Source organism: Elgaria multicarinata, chromosome 2, assembly GCF_023053635.1.
Source record: "Elgaria multicarinata webbii isolate HBS135686 ecotype San Diego chromosome 2, rElgMul1.1.pri, whole genome shotgun sequence".
Classification (NCBI taxonomy): Eukaryota; Metazoa; Chordata; class Lepidosauria; order Squamata; family Anguidae; genus Elgaria; species Elgaria multicarinata.
The window spans coordinates 174,265,066-174,287,967 of NC_086172.1; the positions used below are offsets into that span (position 1 = coordinate 174,265,066).

Sequence of the window (22,902 nt, forward strand, 5' to 3'; positions counted from 1 at the left end):
CCTTCCACCCATGTTCCCCAGCAACTGGTGCACACAGGCTTACTACATCCAATACTGGAGATAGCACACAACCATCAAGGCTAGTAGCCATTGACAGCCTTTGCCTCCAGGAATTTATCCAACCCCCTTTTGAAGCCATCCAGATGGGTGGCCATCACGGCATCTTGTGGTAGTGAGTTCCATAATTTAATTCTGCGCTGTGTGAAGAAGTCCTTCCTTTTGTTTGCCCCCGATCTCCCCCCAATCAGTTTCATGGGATGACCCCGTTGGGTTCTAGTATTTTGAGAGAGGGAGAAAAAGGTCTCCCTATCCACATTCTGCTGCTTCATAGCGGTGTCGAAGTGCACCGACAACTGTTGGGGCCCATTGACACATACCATAGACCGCTTTCATAGCGCTATACCGGTGTGGCTCCTGCCTTTTATAAACTGCTTTTATAGCTCTTTCATAGTGCTACAGCCTGTTTGGTGTAGATTAGGCCACAGTCCCCCAATGCTACTCTCTGAAACCGACCCCACAGGCAGGAAAGGAACCACTGCAACACTAACCCAACCTCACGGAACTGGTCCAGGACAATAGCCCTGTTGAAGGTATCCAAAACTGCTGAGAAATCAAGGAGAAGCAACAGGGTGGCACTTCCTCTGTCCCTGTCTTTGCTAGGCCCGTTAGCTGAAGATGCCAGGGATTGGACCAGGGCATTTCTACATGAAAAGCATGTGCCTCTGCCTCCGAGTTACAGCCATTTAATAAAGAAGACTCCAGCACAAGCACTACCACAGCTGAAGAGTTGAGAAGCTCTGTCCCGCATGGCAGCCTTGGAAAGGTAAGAGGCCATCGGTGCAGGAGGACACAGCAGCCAGGTCCCTCTCCATCGCGCCTGGGTCCAGCTCCAGCTGAGAGCCCCCTCCCTCCTGCTACCAACTGTCACTGCTGAGCTTTGCAACTAAGAAACTAGTGCCTGAATTTGCTTTGCTTTCTTCCCCCTCCTCCTTCCCAATCCCCTTTCCTTTTGTGTCATGTTTTTTTAGATTGTAACCATTTGGGCAGGGACTGTCTTAAGAAATTTTTTTGTAAGCTGCCTTGAGATCCTTTTTGGCTAAAAGGAGGGATAAAAATACTAAAATACATAAAATAAAGAATAAAAGGTAAGAGGGAAACAAAGCCCTATGGAAACAACGCCCTATGAAGAGAGGCTGAAAGAACTGGGCATATTTAGCCTGGAGAAGAGAAGATTGAGGGGAGACATGATAGCACTCTTCAAATACTTAAAAGGTTGTCACACAGAGGGCCAGGATCTCTTCTCAATCATCCCAGAGTGCAGGACACGGAATAATAGGCTCAAGTTAAAGGAAGCCAGATTCCAGATGGACATCAGGAAAAACTTCATGACTGTTAGAGCAGTACGACAATGGAACCAGTTACCTAGGGAGGTTGTGGGCTCTCCCACACTAGAGGCCTTCAAGAGGCAGCTGGACAACTATCTGTCAGGGATGCTTTAGGGTGGATTCCTGCATTGAGCGGGGGGTTGGACTCGATGGCCTTGTAGGCCCCTTCCAACTCTGCCATTCTATGATTCTATGCTTGTGGGTTCCCAGTCAACAGCTGCTATTCTATGATTCTAGGGCAGCGGTTCTCAACCTGTGGGTCGGGACCCCTTTGGGGGTCGAATGACCCTTTCACAGGGGTCGCCTAAGACCATCGGAAAACACATATTTCCGATGGTCTTAGGAAACTGCATTGACTGAACTATGTCATGTATCATCTTTTGTATTATTAAAGCTATTGTTATGTATTATTTTCATTAGCAAACCATCCCATGACAATGGATCGTGTAGAGAAGAACGAAAATAATTTTATGGTTGGGGGTCACCACAACATGAGGAACTGTATTAAAGTGTCGCGGCATTAGGAAGGTTGAGAACCACTGTTCTAGGGGAATGTCAGCAAGCACTAGAGATGACCTGGAGAACTCTCCAGCACCTGGACCTAGTCAGAATTTCCTTAGCTGATGTTGTGAGCCGCTCGGCTTACGTGCTTGATGTTACAGCTGAAATGTTTAATGCGATCTTCCGGCAACTTCTGCAGCTTGCACTTCCTCTCTCTCAGCTTTTCAAGCTCCTCATTCAGGTGCCTGTGAGCGCTCTTGATCCGCATGTTGTAGTACATCACTTTTTTCATCACCGTCGTCTTCAAAGGCGAAAAGGAAAGCCGAAGGAGAAACGTGAACAAAGCCAAACGTGAACAGTTATAACGTCGACGTAATAAAATCACGGCAATTCAAAAACGCCATCTTATTAAACGAGATGTTTAGGCTGCAGTAGATGCTGAGGCTGTGGAGTATGGGGCAGCTACTCACAAGAAAGCATGGTAAAGACAGGTTGCTTACCTGTAACTGAAGTTCTTCTAGCGGTCGTCTGTGCATCACACCATGGACTCTGCGCCTGTGCAGAGCAGCATCGGGAAACTTCTAAACCTGAGGCGTTATGGACGGGAACCCCTCCCCCACAGCACCGTGCACATGCTCAGAGGGGTTCCTACCCATTCCCCTCAGTTCATGGGGATGGGAACAGTGCTGTGGGGGAGGAGTTCCCACCCATTCCCCTCAGTTCATGGAGATGGGAACAGTGCCATGGGGGAGGGGTTCCCGCCCATTCCCCTCAGTTCATGGAGATTGGGAAAGTGCCATGGGGGAGGGGTTCCCGCCCATTCCCCTCAGTTCATGGAGATGGGAACAGTGCCGTGGGGGAGGGGTTCCCACTCATTCCCCTCAGTTCATGGAGATGGGAACAGTGCCCAGGGGGAGGGGTTCCCACCCATTCCCCTCAGTTCATGGAGATGGGAACAGCGCCGTGGGGGAGGAGTTCCCGCCCATTCCCCTCAGTTCATGGAGATGGGAACAGTGCCATGGGGGAGGGGTTCCTGCCCATTCCCCTCAGTTCATGGAGATGGGAATAGTGCCCTGGGGGAGGGGTTCCCACCCATTCCCCTCAGTTCATGGAGATGGGAACAGCGCCGTGGGAGAGGGGTTCCCACCCATTCCCCTCAGTTCATGGAGATGGGAACAGTGCCCTGGAGGAGGGGTTCCCACCCATTCCCCTCAGTTCATGGAGATGGGAACAGTGCCATGGGAGAGGGGTTCCCGCCCATTCCCCTCAATTCATGGAGATGGGAACAGCGCCATGGGGGAGGGGTTCCCACCCATTCCCCTCAGTTCATGGAGATGGGAACAGTGCCCTGGGGGAGGGGTTCCCACCCATTCCCCTCAGTTCATGGAGATGGGAACAGCGCCGTGGGGGAGAGGTTCCCACCCATTCCCCTCAGTTCATGGAGATGGGAACAGTGCCGTGGAGGAGGGGTTCCCACCCATTCCCCTCAGTTCATGGAGATGGGAACAGCGCCATGGGGGAGGGGTTCCCGCCTGTAACGCCTCAGCTTTAGAAATTTCCCAACGATGCTCCTCGCAGGCACAGAGCCCATGGTGTGATGCACAGAGACCACAAAGAAGAACCTCCCCTTCTCCCCCGACACAGGGTTTATGCATTCAGTGTGACGCTGTCATTCCGAGCAAGATGCATCCCTGCAAAACAGGTGTGCACAACCTCTGGCCCATGGGCCGCCCCAATCCGGTCCGCGAAGCCTCCCAGGGTTCCTTCCGGGGGGCAGGGACTTAGCCTTCAAGATCCACACCCTGGAAGAATCCCCTCTGAGGGCATCCCCCCCGCTGTTATTTATTATTTATTTATTACATTTATATCCCACCTTTTCCCCCCTACTGCTGGAAGCTCTCATAAAAAAGTTTTTCTGCAGGCGGACTGCAGGCAGACAGGACACCTTGCCAACAGGGCTCTCGGTGGACCGAGGTGGCCTTTCACCCCATCCCTAACTCCCTTCGACCGGCCTTTGGCGGGAACTGGGATTCCTCTGCCTGTCAGTTTACCAGCTAGATTAATGATTAATGGGGCACTATTTTGAACATCAAAATATTTTTAATTGGGCATCAGATTTTAAAATTATATTTATTATTATTTTTTAATAAGAATGTTTTTTTAAAAAGGGCAGCTGGCCCCACATTGGAAGAAGCATTTCCCCTTTTTCTCACATGCAAGAGAGAATGCTTCTTTTCATGTGGCGCCAGGTATGAACTGAGGCATCCATAACCTAAAAAACAAAGAAAGCATCCTTTTTTCTTCAGAAAAAAGTTTTTAATCATGTGATTCATCAATTCACATTCCTATAATAAATTGGCCAAGACTTAGAATCATAGAATCATAGAATAGCAGAGTTGGAAGGGGCGTACAAGGCCATCGAGTCCAACCCCCTGCTCGATGCAGGAATCCACCCTAAAGCATCCCTGACAGATGGTTGTCCAGCTGCCTCTTGAAGGCCTCTAGTGTGGGAGAGCCCACAACCTCACCAGGCAACTGATTCCATTGTCGCACTGCTCTAACAGTCAGGAAGTTTTTCCTGATGTCCAGCTGGAATCTGGCTTCCTTTAACTTGAGCCCGTTATTCCGTGTCCTGCACTCTGGGAGGATCGAGAACTTCTTCAACCAGGTCCTATTAATCAATGGCCCTGTTCAGAAGACACCTTAAACCACAGCTTTAACCATGGTGAATAAAGCAAAAAGCCTTATTCACCGTGGTTAAAGCCGTGGTTTAAGGTATCTTCAGAACACAGCCTGACTTTCTGGCTTAACCACCATGGTTAAAACTATGGTTTAAGGTGTCTCCTGAACAGGGCCTATATGTAATATCGATATCCCACCCACCCCAACTCTACGATTCTACCTCTGCACTCACGTCTGCCAGCTCCTTGATCTGTTTAGAGGATACATCATACGTGTCGAGCCTCTGAAGCTGAGGAATATGATACAGCACATGTGTCGCATAATTGCAAAGAAGACAAACCGGGTTGGAATCATATTGGGGGTCATTGAGACACAGGTCTATTAAATGAGGTAGCCTTGCCAGATTGGTAATTTCCTTTTAAGAAAAAAAATAGAAGGAAACAATACCACATTTTAATTTCCAGAGATATTTCTTTATTATTATTATTTAAAAAAATATAAACCGCTTTCCCCCCACATGTGATTTCTGGATGGTGTACATAACATTATAAGAAAATAAAACAATAATAAAATTACAAGATAGGAGACATCAACATTATTCAGCAAACAAATTTTTAAAAATTAAATTAAAATGCCTAAGCAAACAGAAACAATTAGATTTGGCGCTGAAAACGAAACAAAATCAGTCCTGATCATATCTCCCGCAGAAGAGCATTCTAGAATAGAGGCGCCACCACAAAGAAGGCTCTCTCTTTTGTATTCTCTTTTACCATTCAAAGAAATCTTGAAGAAAGAAATTTAGGATGCCTTTAGGATGTTTTTTTAGGAAGTTAACTTTTAACAATGTATATTATGTTTTTAATCAATATTTTATGTATTTTATACTTACGGTTGTTCCCCACCTCTATCAGGATGGAGAGGCGGGTAAGAAATAAATGTATTATTTATTATTATTTTTATTATTAAGAAATTTATTTATTTATTTATTTATTATTAATTACATTTCTATACCGCCCAATAGCCGGAGCTCTCTGGGCGGTTCACAAAAAGAAAAAACTTCCAATATTAAGTCTTCTCAACCAATAATATTTTTCCGCAAGTTGCACCACAGCAATGTGGTGGAGAGACCTGAGCTCAGTGCTTTGCATGAATCCTCCACATCTCCAGTTAGAAAAGAAAATCAGGTAGCAGGTGACGGGAAAGACCTGCTTGAAAGCCGATATCACTCAAAGGGAATAATTCTGACCCTATTTAAGACACAACTGTGATAGAGCCAGGAAGAGATTTCATCTTGCCAAAGAATGTAATGTGTCAAGGGTTAAAGATGGCTTCTCTGCCAAAGGGCGGCTACAGGAGGCCACATGCCAGATTTGCATTCCTTAATGGTGCACATCATGCGCTAGCAGACAAAGAGGAAAACTTTCAACCAATGGAGGTCTGAATGTAACCTATGACTCGCTGAGATTGTGCACCTTAACTTGAAAATTGAATGTAACTTAACTTGCTAATCCAGAACTGACCAATAGAAGGGTTAGAAAGAGACTAACACCCTCTTGTAGTCAGGGCCTATGTTCTGAGTGTCTCCATTTTGTAGAGCCAGAGAGCACCCCCAGTAAATGGATTAAGAGCATTCTCCATCCTCGTGTGTCTGATTGGCTACTAATGTGCTGGGGTAGCAAGCCTTTAACCCCTGGTTGAGGGACAGCAACTGGGGGAAAGGAGGTTAGGGTAACTACAGAGCAGGGAGAATTGAGCGCAACCACGACACGCACACCCATCACACAACTGGGAGCTGTGTAGCACTGTGTGATTTACTTAATCTTCCCTGCGTCATAGTTAGTTCCAGGCCTCCGTCCGCTGCTGGTTATCCTAACGGCTGTTGTGCTGCGAAATGGCGCACGCAGTCCATTCCATCTGTTGCTATATGGCGGTGGTCATAAAGAAAGTCCATTGTGGCTAGAGCGTCACTGGAACTGTGGGACACTCTAGGCCACTGTCTCTATGGTTGCAGCCTGCAAACCAGACAGGGGTGCATTTTAACCACTAAACAGAACAGTAAGCAACCCCGGGGGCCCTTAACCCTGCTGCAGGGTGATGGTTAGCTGGGTTGGCTTAGTAATCACCACTATCAGGTTTTTTCTCCCCCACATGATATGCTAGCTTAACTCTGGCTTAGTGTCGCATCTGAACAGGGCCACTGTGCTAGGTAGATAAATAGTCTGGTCTAAGGCAACTTCCTATGTTCCATGACACCTAATAATTCCCATCTGTTTCCAATGCACGCAAGTCTGAAAGAGCTGCAATGCAGGCAAGTCAGATGCACGTTCAATATAGACCTCGAGGCTGTGACAGGCCTATTTGCGGGATCATTGTTAGTTGCCATGGGAAGTATCAAGACCCGAGCCTATGGTAGGTCTTTGCTGGGAACCCAAAGGATGTCAGGAAGAGAATTAGACTGTGGACCGCCAGCCAGATCTAGTCAAAGGAGGAAACTGCAAGAGAATCAGCCACACCAGCCAGGACACTGGGAAACCAGCACGTACCTTGAAGGAGCCTATTTTGTTACCAGACAGGTTTAATTTTTCTATTTTACTACTGGGATCCAAACGATTTCCTAAAATACAAGAGGAGGGGGAAAAGGTGAAACAGTGTGCGTTTCTGTTCATGTAGCTTTCTTCCTGGCTTTCTTCCAAGTGTTCACAGTCAATTACAACAAAACATGGTAAGAAGACCTGTCCTGATCCAATGGAATGATACCTATGGAAGAATAAGGGCGCAATCCCATGCATGTTTAGACAGAAAAAAGTCTTGTAATTCCTTGCATTTCCCAGCCAGCATAGTGTGTAGCTACTCTTGCTCTTGGTGTGAGCAGCCAGCATGTGGGAGACTCAGGGCTTCTCTACATTAAAGCAAAAAATCCCACACCCTTACTGGACTTTCTTCTTGCGGAGTCTAATGGGCACGATACCACGTGCCTCTGCCTTTCCTTCCCCATCCCTTCTTTTGGACACTTCCTTTGTGGAGAAGTTCTATAAGTTCCATTTATACAGCCAACAGATGGCGCTGCAACATGGCAGCCATATTGTGCTATCCAGGCGGAAATACACCAGCTCTTTGACAGTGGCGTATATTTGTTATTGCATTTTCAGCTTGTTAAATCATGGCGGAAAAAAGTTTAAAAATGGAGGGAGTGGCGCTGGAGGATGACAATGTCATGAAAAGGACCCACAAACTTCAGTAACCGGTCTTGGTTATGCTACATAAGCTCTGTGTGAAGGATCCCCAAGTCACAGGATGAATTAAAGGGAGGAGGGCATTCTTCTTCCTTCCTCTTGTGCACTAAGTGCTCCTTGCTCACCAACTATCCAAGCATTTAGGACTTTCTTTTTTAAAAAAAGCAGAGCATTACACAGACTTTTAAAAACTGTACATACTGAAAGAAATTAAAGCCCTTCGTTCCATATTACCCCTGAACAATGAAAGCCAGTGAGGTGCCTTCAGAAAATGCTCAAACTAAGACTTTGGAGAGTCTTTAGCTACTATTTTTGCCTCAATGGCACCATGGTTGTCCTTTTCCCAATATCATTTTACATCACTGAAAACTGTCAACCTTCCTCCACAAGTTGTCTTCATTATATTTTCCACAATTGTTAAAAAAAATAATCTTACGTGGAAATATCACTTGACATCTTATACTATCACCTACCAATTTTACTAATGGAATTCCCGGCTAGATTGAGCTCCTTCAATTTCTGCAGTGTGTTCAGGCCCTGTAGATATAATGAATTTCTGACTTTAGGGTCATGGAATATCGCAAACCTTTAACAGATGTTGGCTGAAGAATAATCAGGCTTTTATTAATTAACTACAGCGCTTCAGACTGGAAAGTGTTGCTAAATCAAACTACACATCAAATATGCCACAATGAAAGTGCCACCCTCTTCACGTTTATTTGGAAGTAAGATCAATTGTATTCAATGAAGCTTACTCCATTGCGTTGAGTTGACTTTTCCCATTGGCTACAGAGTTCCCAGGACTGCTTTTTTTTTCCAGCAATGGCTGATGGGATACCATCGGGAGGACCGGGGAATGAGAGATGGCGGAGGAACTGTTAATCAATCTCAATTCCACGGTAGCCCACAGTTACACAAAGTTGGAGTTAGACCACGTTGTGGGGGGAGTACCCCCTAAAAGCTCAACCCTTGAGTGGAGTTTTCACACGGCATTGTCTAACGTGTCGTCTGAACTGAGCTGGACGACCATCTGTCAGGGATGCTTTAGGGTGGATTCCTGCATTGAGCAGAGGGTTGGACTCTATGGCCTTGTAGGCCCCTTCCAACTCTGTTATTCTATGATTCTATGAGCCAATCAACAGCCAAACCTCCTCCACCCCGAAAAAACCTTACCTCTATTTCTTTAATCTGGTTCCCATTAAGCCAAACAACCTCCAGTTTTGTTAGCTTCTCCAGATTTTCAATAGCCAAAATCATATTGCAGTAGAGGTAAAGCTTTTGCAAAAGCACACATTTTTGCAAACCATCAATTTTCTGCAAAGGAGAGAAAAAGGAACAAGTTTTAAGCAACCAAGGAAAGAGCACCCTCGCGTAGAATGACCTTGACAGAAAATTATCCTATCGAAATCAGGCCCACAAAAGAGGTATCTGCTGTAAATCCGCCCAGTGAATCTTTGGAAAGTGCGTAAGGGCACAATCCGATGCATATTTAGACAGAAAAAAGTCTTACAACTCCCAGCATTCCACAGTCAGCATGGGGAATGCTGGGAATCGTAGGACTTTTTTCTGTCTAAACACGTATAAGATTGTGCCCTAAGAGGATTATGCTTTTTAGACGTATAAAACGTGTAGCATGAAGAGAGAAAAGACTGATTTGTTGAACGGTAGGGTGAAGTCTGAAGGCAAATTAATAGAAGAACCGGGAAGAGAGCAAGGGAAGGAAAAACGATTCCTACACACACACACACACAGCCCTCCCCCCCCTCACCCCGTCTGAACAGAGCCTTTGGCTCAGTTCAGACAACACATTTCCCAACGGTGGTTTTAGAACTCCACAGTGGAGTTTTTACACCACCTTTGAGAAATGTGTTGTCTGGCAGGAAAACTCCATGCAACGGTGGAGGTTTTTTTTGGAAAACACTCCACGCAGAATATCAGCACTGTGCAGAGAGTTCCTGCACAACTGTTGTGTGGTGTGTGGTGTAGCAGGCTCTGTGGAGTTTTCCGTTTTCAGTTGACTTTTCCCATTGGCTACAGAGTTCCCTGGCAAGAGCGGTGAAAGGAACGAGTGCCACTCTAGGAGAGCTGCTGAGGTTGGTTTTTTTTGCAGCAATGGCTGATGGGACACCATCAGGAGGACTGGGGGACGAGAGAGGGTGGAGGAACTGTCAATCAAATGTCACAATGGATTTTACTCAACTCCACGATAGCCCACAGTCACACAACGGTGGAGTTAGAACATGTTGTGGGGAGTACCCCTTAAAAACTCAACCATTGAGTGGAGTTTCCCCACTGCATTGACTAATGTGTTGTCTGAACTGAGCCTTTATGTGCTGCAAAAGAAAAGGTCAAATTTACTTACTGTGAATGTACTTACTGTCAAGCAACACTCAGCTACCCACAGCTCTTTCAGTAGCGGACAGTTCTCCAGGTCAGAAATCTTTTGGATGCTCTGCCTCACAAGAGTCAGTCTTGTTAAATTGGGGAAATGTGACAGGCCTATTATTCTGGGGTAGCCTGAGAAAAACATCTCCAGGCTTTTTGCGGTGGACCCTTCTTGCTCAATCCTGTCGTAAGACAGTCCATTACAGGTGCACTGGAAGAAAAGAAAACACAGCCATGATTACTCCTTTTCTACACATTCAAAAAACAACCCCCCCAAGAGTTTTATTTATTTTATTTATTGCATTTCTATCCCGTCCAATAGCCGGAGCTCTCTGGGCGGTTCACAAAAATTAAAAACATTCAAAGTATAAAACAACAGTATAAAACCATAATATAAAATACAATATAAAAGCTCAACCAGATAAAAACAGCAGCAATGCAAAATTACAAATTTAAAACACCAAGTTAACATTTATTTATAGACTGTTAAAATGCTGGGAGAAAAAAAAAGGTCTTCACCTGGTGTTTAAAGGCATGTAATGTAGGTGCCAAGTGAACCTCCTTAGGGAGCTCATTCCACAGCCAGGGTGCCACAGCAGAGAAGGCCCTCCTCCTGGTAGCCACCTGCCTCACCTTCTTTGGCAGGGGCTCGCGGAGAAGGACCCCTGAGGATGACCTTAGGGTCCGGGCAGGTACATATGGGAGGCGTTCCTTCAGATAGCCTGGCCCCAAGCCGTTTAGGGTTTTAAATGTTAATACCAGCACTTTGAATCGGGCCCGGACCTATTTTCTATTTTCTAAGTTCTATTTTCCCGTACGTTCACATTTCTATTGTTCTTCTTCTGATAAATTGCTTATTACAGCCCAATCGGTTCATGAGGGAAGGGAGCTCTGAAGTATTCTAGCTCACCAGCTGACTGTTTCTGATAGTCCTTTATACTAGCATTTGGCAACTAGAAGCCCAGCCTGGTCTCCAGGGGCTTTGCCAAGCATATCCTGTGATCTCAAGGACTTCCTATGCATCTCAACCACTTTCTCTTGAGCAGGGACAGTGAAAAGGCTTGATAATCCCTTCTCTCTTACTGTGTGAACAGCAAACAAGGTTCGCTCATCTTTCTCCCATGAAGCACTTTAGCAGTTCATGCCTGGGTGACGGCCAAATACAGGCCAGATAAGCAGCAGAGGTAGACATAACTGTTTTAACTGCTTTTACTGCTTTTAAATGATATATTGTTTTAACTTGGATCATGGTTTAATTTGTTTTTAACTGTGCATATTTATGGTTTTATACTGTATGTTTTTATCTGTACGCCGCTCTGAGATCTTAATGATATAGGGTGGGATATAAATGTTTTAAATAAATAATTCTGCCAAGACCACTTTACTGTTAACTCTGGAAAAATTGGGGTTTTGTCTGTGTCTTGATTTGCAGGGGATGTTCCTGGCCCTTCCATCCTTGCTAAATTCAAAATATGGCCTGCGTTTGAACATTATTTATTTATTTATTACATTTTTATACCGCCCAATAGCCGAAGCTCTCTGGGCGGTTCACAAAAATTAAAACCATAATAAAACAACCAACAGGTTAAAAAACACAAATAAGAACACAAGTAAGAAATTGCTGTTCTTACTCTTTTTCAGAGGGTAGCTGTGTTAGTTTATTCTAGAAAAACAACACGAGTCTTATGGTGCCTTAAAGATTAACAATTTTGTTAGTATTATTACAGTTACATACTGCTTTTTTTTTTTTTTACACCTCTTCCTCTACGTTTGTAACCTCACAACAACCCTGTAAGGTAGTTTAGGCAGTGAGTCATGACTGACCTGAAGTCACCCATGAACGTCATGGCCAAGTGTGTACTAGAACCTGGATCTCTTGAGTCCCAGACCAATAAGACGGGAGCTTAATTAATTCATGGAGGTTAGGTAGGGTGACCATATGAAAAGGAGGACAGGGCTCCTGTATCTTTAACAGTTGTATTGAAAAAGGAATTTCAGCAAGTGTCATTTGTATATATGGAGAACCTGGTGGAATTTCCTCTTCATCACACCAGTTAATTTGTCAAATAGATCAGATGAGTACCTGGAGGACAGGCCTTATCAATGGATGACTCGCTGACCCAGTTCACACAATCACTGCAGCCCACCATAGCTTATTTAAGCCACAGTGGGTTGCAGAGTATGTGGGTGACCATTTTGAATATTCAACCCCCTTGTTCTGTTGTTGGGTTATTTGACAATTGTTTAATCCTCGAACAACCTATGCTGCCTGGGTTGTGATGGCAAAGCCCCTGCTGGAGATTGAATATTCAAAATGGCCGCTTGCACATTCCACAATAAGTCACGGTGTGTTGCAGCGATCATGCCTATTATGTCAGCAAAAAGTGCAACCTCCATTTTGAGATACAGAGACTGGGGAATTACATCAATAAATTCATATTAGCATCAATTCCGGCTTGTGAATATTCCAGAGGCAGCCGTAAATGGGATGTTAAGTTAAACAGGCCATGGTTTTGACTCAACACGATAGCTTAGTTCTTAAGAGCACAATCCTCATGCATGATTAGACAGAGAAAACATCTTATAACTCCCAGTATTCCCCAGCCAGCCAAGTGGAATGCTGGGAGTTGTAGGACTTTAAACATGTATATGATTGTACCCTAAGTCAAAGGACAAAGACATATCTACGCTACTCACTTAAACTGGTAGGGACCCCAACAATTACCCAATGCAATCACCCTCCAGACCCTGCCTTGTCTGAGACCGTTTTAAAAGCGATGAATTTTCCCAAATAAACCTGGGAATTGTAGGTTTGTTTGTGCGTTGAGTGTGCTGAGATTCCTGTTTGAGATCTCTAGAAGTTTCACATATTATTATAGTTCTGTAACGTAAGAACAGTCCTACCGGATAAAACCAAGGGTCATAGAATCACAGAATAGCAGAGTTGGAAGGGGCCTACAAGGCCATTGAGTCCAACCCCCTGCTCAATGCAGGAATCCACCCGAAAGCATCCCTGACAGGTGGTTGTCCAGCTGCCTCTTGAAGGCCTCTAGTGTGGGAGAGCCCACAACCTCCCTGGGTAACTGATTCCATTGTCGTACTGCTCTAACAGTCAGGAAGTTTTTCCTGATGTCCAGCTGGAATCTGGCTTCCTTTAACTTGAGCCCGTTATTCCGTGTCCTGCACTCTGGGAGGATCGAGAAGAGATCCTGGCCCTCCTCTGTGTGACAACCTTTTAAGTATTTGATGAGTGCTATCATGTCTCCCCTCAATCTTCTCTTCTCTAGGCTAAACATCTAGGTCCATCTAGCATAACATCCTTCTTCCAATCGTGACCAGGTAGATGAGTCTGGGAAGCCCACAAGCAAGACATTAAGGCTATAGCCCAGCCTAGTGCCCTCCAGATATTTTGGACAATTTCCAACATTCCAGATTATCAGCTGGCTGGGGCTGATGGAAGTTGAAGTCCAAAACATCCAGAGGGCACTGGGTTGAGGAGGATTGCAATAACTCACTGTAGCTTCCCAGCATCTGGTATTCAGAGGCATACTACCTCTGAACCAGCAGGTTCTATTTGGCCATTATGATTAAGCCACTGATAAACCTGTTCTATATGAATTTAGCCCTGACTAGAATTCTTAGCATTCCACACTACTACATTTCTAAAGATGGTTTCCTTATGATTGTATAAATTTCCAGGTATTTAGGCTACCAACAATGGTTTCATGGGCACAGTAAAACTTACCAGCTCTTTAATTATTTCATCGGAAGGGACTTGGTTTTGAGTGTCAGTTTGGATCATTTTCTGAGCATTTCAGCTTAATAGACATAGTATAGGACCTAGAGAGGAGAACAGCAATATAACTACCTGCTGCGAAACCAGACACATAATTTCACTGGAATAAACTGGGAAGGCAATTCTAAACGCTGTAACTTCTGCAGGCATCGGCTTGATGGGCCCAGATGGAAAAGAATGCAGAACTAAGGGAGGAAATATACACTGTGGGGGCAAAGAGAGAATTGGCAAAAGGAATCCGTGGCTTGAAGGGGGAGGCGTTCCACTACAAATGTTTCTCCCACCACCACCAATTGGCTTCCCTCCATTAACTTGGTTTCACTTCCAGTTTAGGGATTTAAAAGTCAAACAAGCCCTTAAAATTAAGCATCCAGTCTAGATTTACCCCAACTTTTTCAATGGAAGCGAGGTCAGTATGGCTTTTCAGGTGCCTGACATCACTCCGAGGCCAATCCAGAGGTGATCCTTAGTGGAAGACAACTGGTGACTGAGCACCTTCCACCAGGTACCCGGATGGCCTCCAGAAACCCTGTGCTCCCTCCTTGGCATTGGGATTACCTGACGCTACTATGGGTTTCTGAAACCGCGGGGTTTCAGAAGGAGGCAGCATCAACTTGGTGCCATGAAGACAGCCCCCAGGTGACCATAGGACCATAGTAAATTCTCAGCCTCCTGCTTGCAATACGGGAATATCAGCATAATTTACCAGCTCCTATAGAAATTACTGAGACAATGTAGGGGAAAAGTGCTTTGAACACACAGAAATATGGAGCGTTTTTAACTTAGAAGAAAGGTAAGCAATGGGGCATTAAAGTGATATGCAATTATACATAGTGTGGGAAAAGTGGATAGGGATAAGGTTTTCTCTCTCTCATAATACTAGAACCCAGTGGGGTCATCCTGATTGGTGGGGGATTCAGGACAGATACGAGGAAGTACTTCTTCACACAGCACATAGTTAAACTATGGAATTCACTACCATAAGACGTAATCATGGCCACCAATTTGGATGGCTTTAAAAGTGGATTGGACAAATTCCTGTAGGAGAAAGCTATCAATGGCTACTAGGTCCTGATGTCTATATGCTACCTCCAGTACCAAGGGGCAATATTTGCTGGGGGTGGGTGGGGGAAGCCAACAGATACCCCACTTGCTGGGGAACATAGGTGGGAAGGTACTATTGCACACGTGTCCTGCTTGTGGATTCCTGACCAACAACTGGTTGGCCTCTGTGTGAACAGATCGCTGGACTGGATGGACCGTTGGTCTGATCCAGCATGGCTCTTGTTCTTAATAATAAAAATAACTGCAGTATATCAGAGCTAAAGTCAGACTGGCAAGAATATTAAAATCACTATATTCCAAAAGAACTACAGTTAAAGTCGTCCAAAACAAAGCAGCATTCCAGAACAAGAGGCTGCGATTCCGTGCTCACAATCACCTACACAGGTCAGAATCTTCATTCATTCCATGACCCTCTGCCACTTTCCAGCTATCTCAAAGGTTTATTTTCCAATTTACATGTGTTTTGCAAGTCTTTTAAAGGATAAGTAATCTGGGTTAAGAGGACTTGGCTGTGCACCACACACACAAGCATGCACTGAAAGAGCAGCCCAATAACCAACCCTCTTTCTACCACTCCAGCACCCGATTCCAAATAGGAAAGAGTGGCTTTAGCGGGGTAACTAATCCGAGTTAAGACGTTTAGAGCATACAACCCCTGAGCAAAAAACAACAAACACCTCTCTTTGGTTGGAAGGAATGCCTGTGGGCAGTAGATACCCCACGGAGGGGGCAAAGGAGTAGGAAACTCCGTACTCTTTTTTTTAGGAGGGTAAAAGCGAGGTAGTTCCCCCCCCCCTTCCACTGGAAGGGAGGGATAAAGAAGGCGATGGATGCCACAGATAGGAAGAGGGGAGGCAAAACCCGGTTGCTAGGCAACCGCAGGTAACCCCTCCTTCCGGGCGGCCACTCACCTACCTGGAGCCTAAAGAGCTGGCCAAGCAAGGCCCAGGCTGTGTACAGCAGCAGCCTCTGTCGTCGCCTAGGAAACCACCTCTCCCCGCCCCCTGCCCAGCAGCAGCCAACCAGCGTAGAGGAGGCAGAGACGGCTGCACGTGATGCGGTGCTATGGTTTTGGGGGATAATTGAATAGAGCGCGGGCGCTGGGCGGGGCTTTCATTCAACCTTAACTCGGCTGGCTTCGGCCCTTTAGCGCAGCCGGAACGTGATGACGAAATTTTGCGTCACAATAGCTAGGTGGCTGTTACGGTTGCGGGCAAAGAGCTCCCTAATACAGCGTTCCCCAACCTGGCGCCCTCCAGATGAGTTAGACTACAACACCCATCATGCCCAACCACAGTGTCCTCCAGATGTGCGTCACCTAATTCCCCAACCCAGTGCCCTCCAGATGTATAGAATCATAGAATAGCAGAGTTGGAAGGGGCCTACAAGGCCATCGAGTCCAACCCCCTGCTCAATGCAGGAATCCACCCTAAAGCATCCCTGACAGATGGTTGTCCAGCTGCCTCTTGAAGGCCTCTAGTGTGGGAGGGCCCACAACCTCCCTAGGTAACATTCCATTGTGTTGGACTACACCTCCCATAATCCCCCAGCCATGGGGAAGGGTGATTAGTGGTTGGTATGGAAGTAAACTCTAGGCAAGTGTGCTGATGATTGTAGCTGCAAACATTCTGTATGGAAGGAAGAAGGGCCCATTGATTTCAAGGAGATTTTATATGTGCCTACTTATTTCTAAGCCACCTTTAAGGCTAGCACCGGCTCAAGGTGATGGGTAAATGTCTCCCATGTAAATGTCCGTGCACTATATAGTTCTATGCACGCTCATTTGGGATTAAGTCCCATTTAACTCAGTGGGATATACTTCTGAGGAAGCACGGATTGGTTTGGCTGAACTTGTAGTAAAATTCTTACCTTTTTTGTTCTGGCAGGCCTTTGGGGAATAGTCAGGACCTCTGCTTATGCATTGGACTTTTTAAAAAATATTTGTATTTTAAATGTTCTTTAATGTTTTAATATTTTAAAGGTGTTTAATTATATGTTTAACTTTTGTATATCTCTATATGTTTTAACTGTACATGTTTTAATTTGTAAAGCTGCCTTGATCCTTGATCCCCAGTATTGGGGAAAAGGCGGAATAATAATAATAATAATAATAATAATAATAATAATAATAATAATACATCCACACCAACGTCCAGAAAGCAGTCATAATTAAAACATGCTCAGTTGTCAGGAAATTCCTGAATCTGTAAAAGACAGCATAACTTGGCAAAGCCCGTCATGTTCATCTAGAAAAACTACCATGAGTGAGAAAGAAGAAGAAGAAGAAGAAGAAGAGGAAAAAGAAGAAGAAGAAGAAGAAGAAGAAGAAGAAGAAGAAGAAGAAGAAGAAATTCCAAGTAACTATGCATAGGTCAGGCTCTATATAGAAAGGATGGATACCTAAAATATGGGGTGTGGTATGGAATATCAACCCTCCATCAACATTTTGTTCCATCTTCGTTATTAAAACAAAAGTTAACTCTCCCTTAAACAATTGGAATGGGTGGGATCTCCAGATGTTGGACTGTAATTCCCATCAGTCCTAACCAGCAAAGGCAATACTGAGGGATGATAGGAGTTGCATTCAACAACATCTGGAGGGACACACATTCCACATTCCCATTTTAACATTTAGAAAAACAAAATGTGACCTGCTTCTAAAAAATTAAAGATTATCAAGCCTATGTACAGCCCATGACAAAAAATAGTTCAGGAATGAGTCTAACGTTTTCAACTAATAGACCAGCTATGTAAAGATGTTTATAGTAACATATGCATACATTAACTCAATATATGAATCATTATTATCCACAAATTAATAAAACTATCAGTATAATATTGCTCAACAGAAAGTGAACAAATAAAGCCAATAGATAGAAAGTTGCAAAAGTGGGACAGAATACAAAATCTGTAATATTAGAATCAGTTGTGAGAGTGGAAATGGATTACCTACTATTACATTTTATTTAGCACAGTAGTTTGAAACACGTTTCTATTTCTCTGTATTTATTCGATATTTCCCCATATTGAGAGTGAATGTACCAAGTAACTGTGTTTGTAATTGCAAGATTTCATAATTTGACTAACCATTCCCTCAACTGTGGGATTTCTTTCATTTTCTGATATTTCACATCTTTTAACCTGGCTGCTGTGACATGTCTGTTTTAGGTAACACATACTCAAGATCTCATGGTGAATAAGACTGTGACAGCTGTCAACGAAGCTGATTAATCCACAGGCTTTCTAATTGATTATATTTAAAAACATTTGCCTATTATCAGTACCCCCAATACTGGGCCAGATCTACACCAAGCATGATGTAACACTTTGCAAACAGTTTGAAAACAGTATATGGAATGTGTCCTGGACCCAAACAGTTGTCAATACCATTACAAACCAGTGTAGATCCTGCCCTGGTTATTTAAAGAAGGGCATATTTTCCTCTGTCTGTTAATTTGTTGCTACACTCCCCACCCCACAGTTCACTAAACCTGTAAATAAGCAAAGAAATTGTAAAACTGCATTATTCCCTTCCCTGCGCCAATAAAGGAGGGATTACCAACTGGCCGCCATCTAAATCTGACCATCTAACTGCAGAAGTAAAATAGGGATATGCATTTTCAGCAGCACTGAAAATTAGACTTGGCCGTGAGCCATAATTCTTCTCAAAATGTCCCACTAACAAATCGCCCATCAGGCTATAAAGATCCCCTTGGACTTCCCTCCATTCAGGTGTGTGATGGGACACTAACCAATATAAAATTCTTCCATGGCATGGCGTTACACTTACACGTCACCAGATGTCACTGTTATTCCCATATTGCATCTCCTATCCAATTTTTAAATGCCCAGATTTCTCTAGCAAGTTCCTGTAGCTTTCTGTTATCTGTAAAGACTTTATTACACTTGTGTAGATCATTAATACTTTGTATAACATGCATCATCCGTGTGCTTCCAGCTGCGTGGGAGGTTCTTCTCGATGCTCACCAAAGATCCGTGGAAAGATTAGCAGAGGGAGGAAATTCCATTGCAAAGAAGAGAGGGTGACCATTTACTCCAGCTAACAGGGTGACCATATGGAAAAGAGGACAGGACTCCTGTGTCTTTAACAGTTGTATAGGAAGGGGAATTTCAGCAGGTGTCATTTGTATGCCTGCAGCACCTGGTGAAATTCCCTCATCACAACAGTTAAAGCTGCAGGAGCCCTGCCCTCTTTTGCAGAGTGACCTTGAATTGCTCCCTTAGAGTTCTGACTGAGGGATTTTTGTATTCATCCCAAGGGATGAATGTAAGCAAATGCAGTTACATATACTTGGTTTTTTAATAGTATTGGGGATTCCTATATGGCATTGGGTTGCTGCCACCTTAAGCAACCTCCTGCGCTTTCTCTGCAGTGGGTTGGCGATGGCTAATCCCGATGCAGAGGGAGGGTGCAGGGTTTTCGGTGGCCATGCACCTCACTGTCCTGCCCTTTGCCCAGGCTTCCAGTGACCAATCAGTTTGCCTTCCACCCAGGAACACCTCCACATTAATGCTGGAGCAAGAATAGACTGTGGAAGAGCTGTGTTCACCTTATTGCTCCAGCCTAAAAAGTCGGGATAAGTCCCCAATTTTTTTAAATGCAGCGCTTTGAAGGAAAGCCCTGCGATAGCTTCCAAGGGACTGCTGCATAGTATAACCAATGCAGCACCACTGTGCACACCTCCGTGGGGCTTTGGGAGCTATGGTCTATAATGAAGTAAAAGGATTATTAATTATCACCATCATCTCCCTTGTGTCAATACCTATTTATCTGTTTCCCATATATCAATATCTAGAATCTATTGTAAGCACCTAGACACAATGGGTTGGATCCAGACTTAATCATACTTAGAGTAGACTCATTGACATGAGTGGGACTTAAAACTAGTAATTAATTCCCCTTGATTTCAATAGGTGTACTCTAAGTATGACCAAGCCTGGATCCACCCCAATATATAGATTGTAAGTCCATGGATGGACATGGGATTGACATGGACTTGCATTGAGGGTGACTTACAAAGAATGAGGGGAAAGGTCCCTGCCCCAAGGGGCTTACACTCTAGATATTGATACAAGAGAGACAACAGAGGAAGGGGTTAAAAAGAGGCAAAAAAGGTGCTACACAACATATTGCAATATTGCACCAGTGCAGTGACCCTTGATCCCACTTTCCCTTTCTTTGCCCTCTCCAGTAGCAGCAGACTGCAAACATTCCTATCCATGGGAAATGTCTTAAGGGCTCCATCACACCTATTTTTCCCCCTGGTTTGCCTCCGCGTTTTTTACCTCTGTTCCATAAACGCGTCAAGGTAATGATCTCTTTCATGTGGGTTTGTGGTATTGCGCTGCACTGTGAAACCTCCCTTTTGCTTGTTTGCAATTCCACTTCACCCCGCCCTTTCTCCTTCCACTTCCAGTTCATTGGTTGTGATACTCTGATGGATGTGGGCTCCTTCCCCCACTCACTATGGCTTTGTTGTATAGCAATTTACTGATTTAATGTTTGATCAGCTGGGCTCCATTTCTATGGGGAATGAGGGTGGGCTTGGAGCGGTAAAAAGTCCATTCAACCGACTAAGCACAAGTCCGTTCCTTTGACACGGGCTGCTGGAAGAGAACCGTCCCACCTCTCCCTTTTGCCAGCAAGACTCTATTCAGAGCACAGGTCCCCAACAAAGGAAAAAGCGAGAGGACAGCAATACATGGAGGATTAAGGGTGCGTTAAATCTGCTTGGAGAAAATAATCCAGACTTTCCCCGCACCAAAATCATATGCAGAAATGATTTTGCAGGATGGGGACGATGTCATGTGAGTCCTGTGCTGCAAAACCAGATTCCAGACATGGTGAGAGTGCGTTAAACCACTGGTGTGATGGAGCTCAGGAAACCTAGACAAGGTAGGAAGTCAGGACTGCTACCCATAGAGACTGGTGGCTCTGATGTCAGTGGGGTGATGAATCTGCTTCAGGTTTCAGTCAGAACTCTAAAGGAGCATCTTAAGAATATAAGAAGTGCAATGCTGGATCAGGCCAAGGGTCCCTCTAGTCCAGCACTCGGCTAACCCGCTGTTGGCCAGGGACCCACAAAGCAGGACATGGTGCAACAGCACCCTCCCACCCATGTTCCCCAGCAACTGGTGCACACAGGCGAATTGCCTCGAATACAGGAGATAGCACACAACCATCAGGGCTAGTAGCCATGGATATCCTTCGCCTCCAGGAATTTATCCAACCCCCCCCTTTAAAGGCATCCAAATTGGTGGCCATCGCTACATCCTGTGGTAGTGACTTCCATAGTTTAACTATGTGCGGTGTGAAGAAGTACTTCTTTTCATTTATCCTGAATTTCCCACCAATCAGCTTCATGGGGTGACCCCATTGGATTCTAGTATTAAAATGTCTCCCGATCCACATTCTCCATACCATGCATAATTTTGTACACCTCTATCATGTCTAGGGTGACCATATGGCCGGATTTGCCCGAATTTGCCTGGGTTTTGATGGAGGGGGAGGGGAAATCCGGATTTTTTTTTCTCAAAGAACAGCTCTAATGGGAATTAACAAAAATGCTTATAACTCCATCATTTTTTAAGATACAGACATGAAACTTGGCACAATGTTAGCTCTTAGGAAGGGCTTTAGTCATACCAAATTTGAAACAGATCCGTTCATCCATTGATTTTTTAGGAATTTTTTAAAAATTGAGGTTTTAAAATTATTATTTTTAAAATCGTCATTTTTAAAGTTAAAGAGATGAAACTTTGTACCATGATAGGATTTAGGTAGAGCTTTAACCACACCAAATTTGAAACAGATTCGTTCATCCATTGATTTTTTTAGGATTTTTTTAAAAATTGAGGTTTTAAATTTATTATTTTTAAAATCATCATTTTTAAAGTTAAAGAGATAAAACTTTGAACCATGATAGGATTTAGGTAGAGCTTTAGCCACACCAAATTTAAAACAGATCCGTTCATCCATTGATTTTTTAGGAATTTTTTAAAAAATGAGGTTTTAAAATTATTATTTTTTAAACTGTCATTTTTAAAGATAAAGAGCTGAAAGTTGGCACCATGATAGCTTTTCGGTAGAGCTTTAGCCCTACCAAATTTGAAACAGATCTGGGGCCAGTAGCAAACCCTGTTAACAACAACAGTAGGGTGACCATATTTTGGAAACCAAAAAGGAGGACAACATGGCCGCCCCATGGGGGTGTGCCCACCAACATGTCCAGCCCCCAAGGGGGCGTGCCCACCAACATGTCCAGCCCCCAAGGGGGTGTGCTCACCAACATGCCCAGCCCCCAAAGGGACGTGCCCACCCAAACATGGCCTTGGTCACAGGTCTAATTTCACAGCACACAATTAAGACAGACCTGTTCTACATTACATCTTAATGTTAAAATCATAGAATAGCAGAGTTGGAAGGGGCCTACAAGGCCATCAAATCCAACCCCCTGCTCAATGCAGGAATCCACCCTAAAGCATCCCTGACAGATGGTTGTGCAGCTGCCTCTTGAAGGCCTCTAGTGTGAGAGAGCCCACAACCTCACCAGGCAACTGATTCCATTGTCGTACTGCTCTAACAGTCAGAAAGTTTTTCCTGATGTCCAGATGGAATCTAGCTTCCTTTAACTTGAGCCCGTTATTCTGTGTCCTGCACTCTGGGAGGATTGAGAAGAGATCCTGGCCCTCCACTGTGTGACAACCTTTTAAGTATTTGAAGGGTGCTATCATGTCTCCCCTCAATCTTCTCTTCTCCAGGTTAAACATGCCCAGTTCTTTCAGTCTCTCTTCATAGGGCTTTGTTTCCAGACCCCTGATCATCCTAGTTGCC

At 44.5% G+C, this 22,902-nt stretch overlaps 1 protein-coding gene across 1 annotated transcript in view; it reads right to left on the minus strand.

Annotated features, from left to right (window-relative positions):
• The window catches only part of LRRC9 (leucine rich repeat containing 9), an 88,794-nt gene extending 72,791 nt beyond the window's left edge, over nt 1–16,003 (minus strand). Inside the window, exons 1-8 of the mRNA XM_063147672.1 lie at nt 15,963–16,003; nt 13,932–14,026; nt 10,179–10,397; nt 8,975–9,115; nt 8,275–8,338; nt 7,112–7,182; nt 4,801–4,983; nt 2,032–2,187 (exon numbers count right to left, since the gene is read on the minus strand). Coding sequence (XP_063003742.1) covers nt 2,032–2,187; nt 4,801–4,983; nt 7,112–7,182; nt 8,275–8,338; nt 8,975–9,115; nt 10,179–10,397; nt 13,932–13,988 — 891 coding nt within the window. The 5' untranslated portion in view covers nt 13,989–14,026; nt 15,963–16,003. The remainder of the gene's footprint in view (nt 1–2,031; nt 2,188–4,800; nt 4,984–7,111; nt 7,183–8,274; nt 8,339–8,974; nt 9,116–10,178; nt 10,398–13,931; nt 14,027–15,962) is intronic.
• Between the last annotated feature and the right edge of the window lie 6,899 nt (nt 16,004–22,902).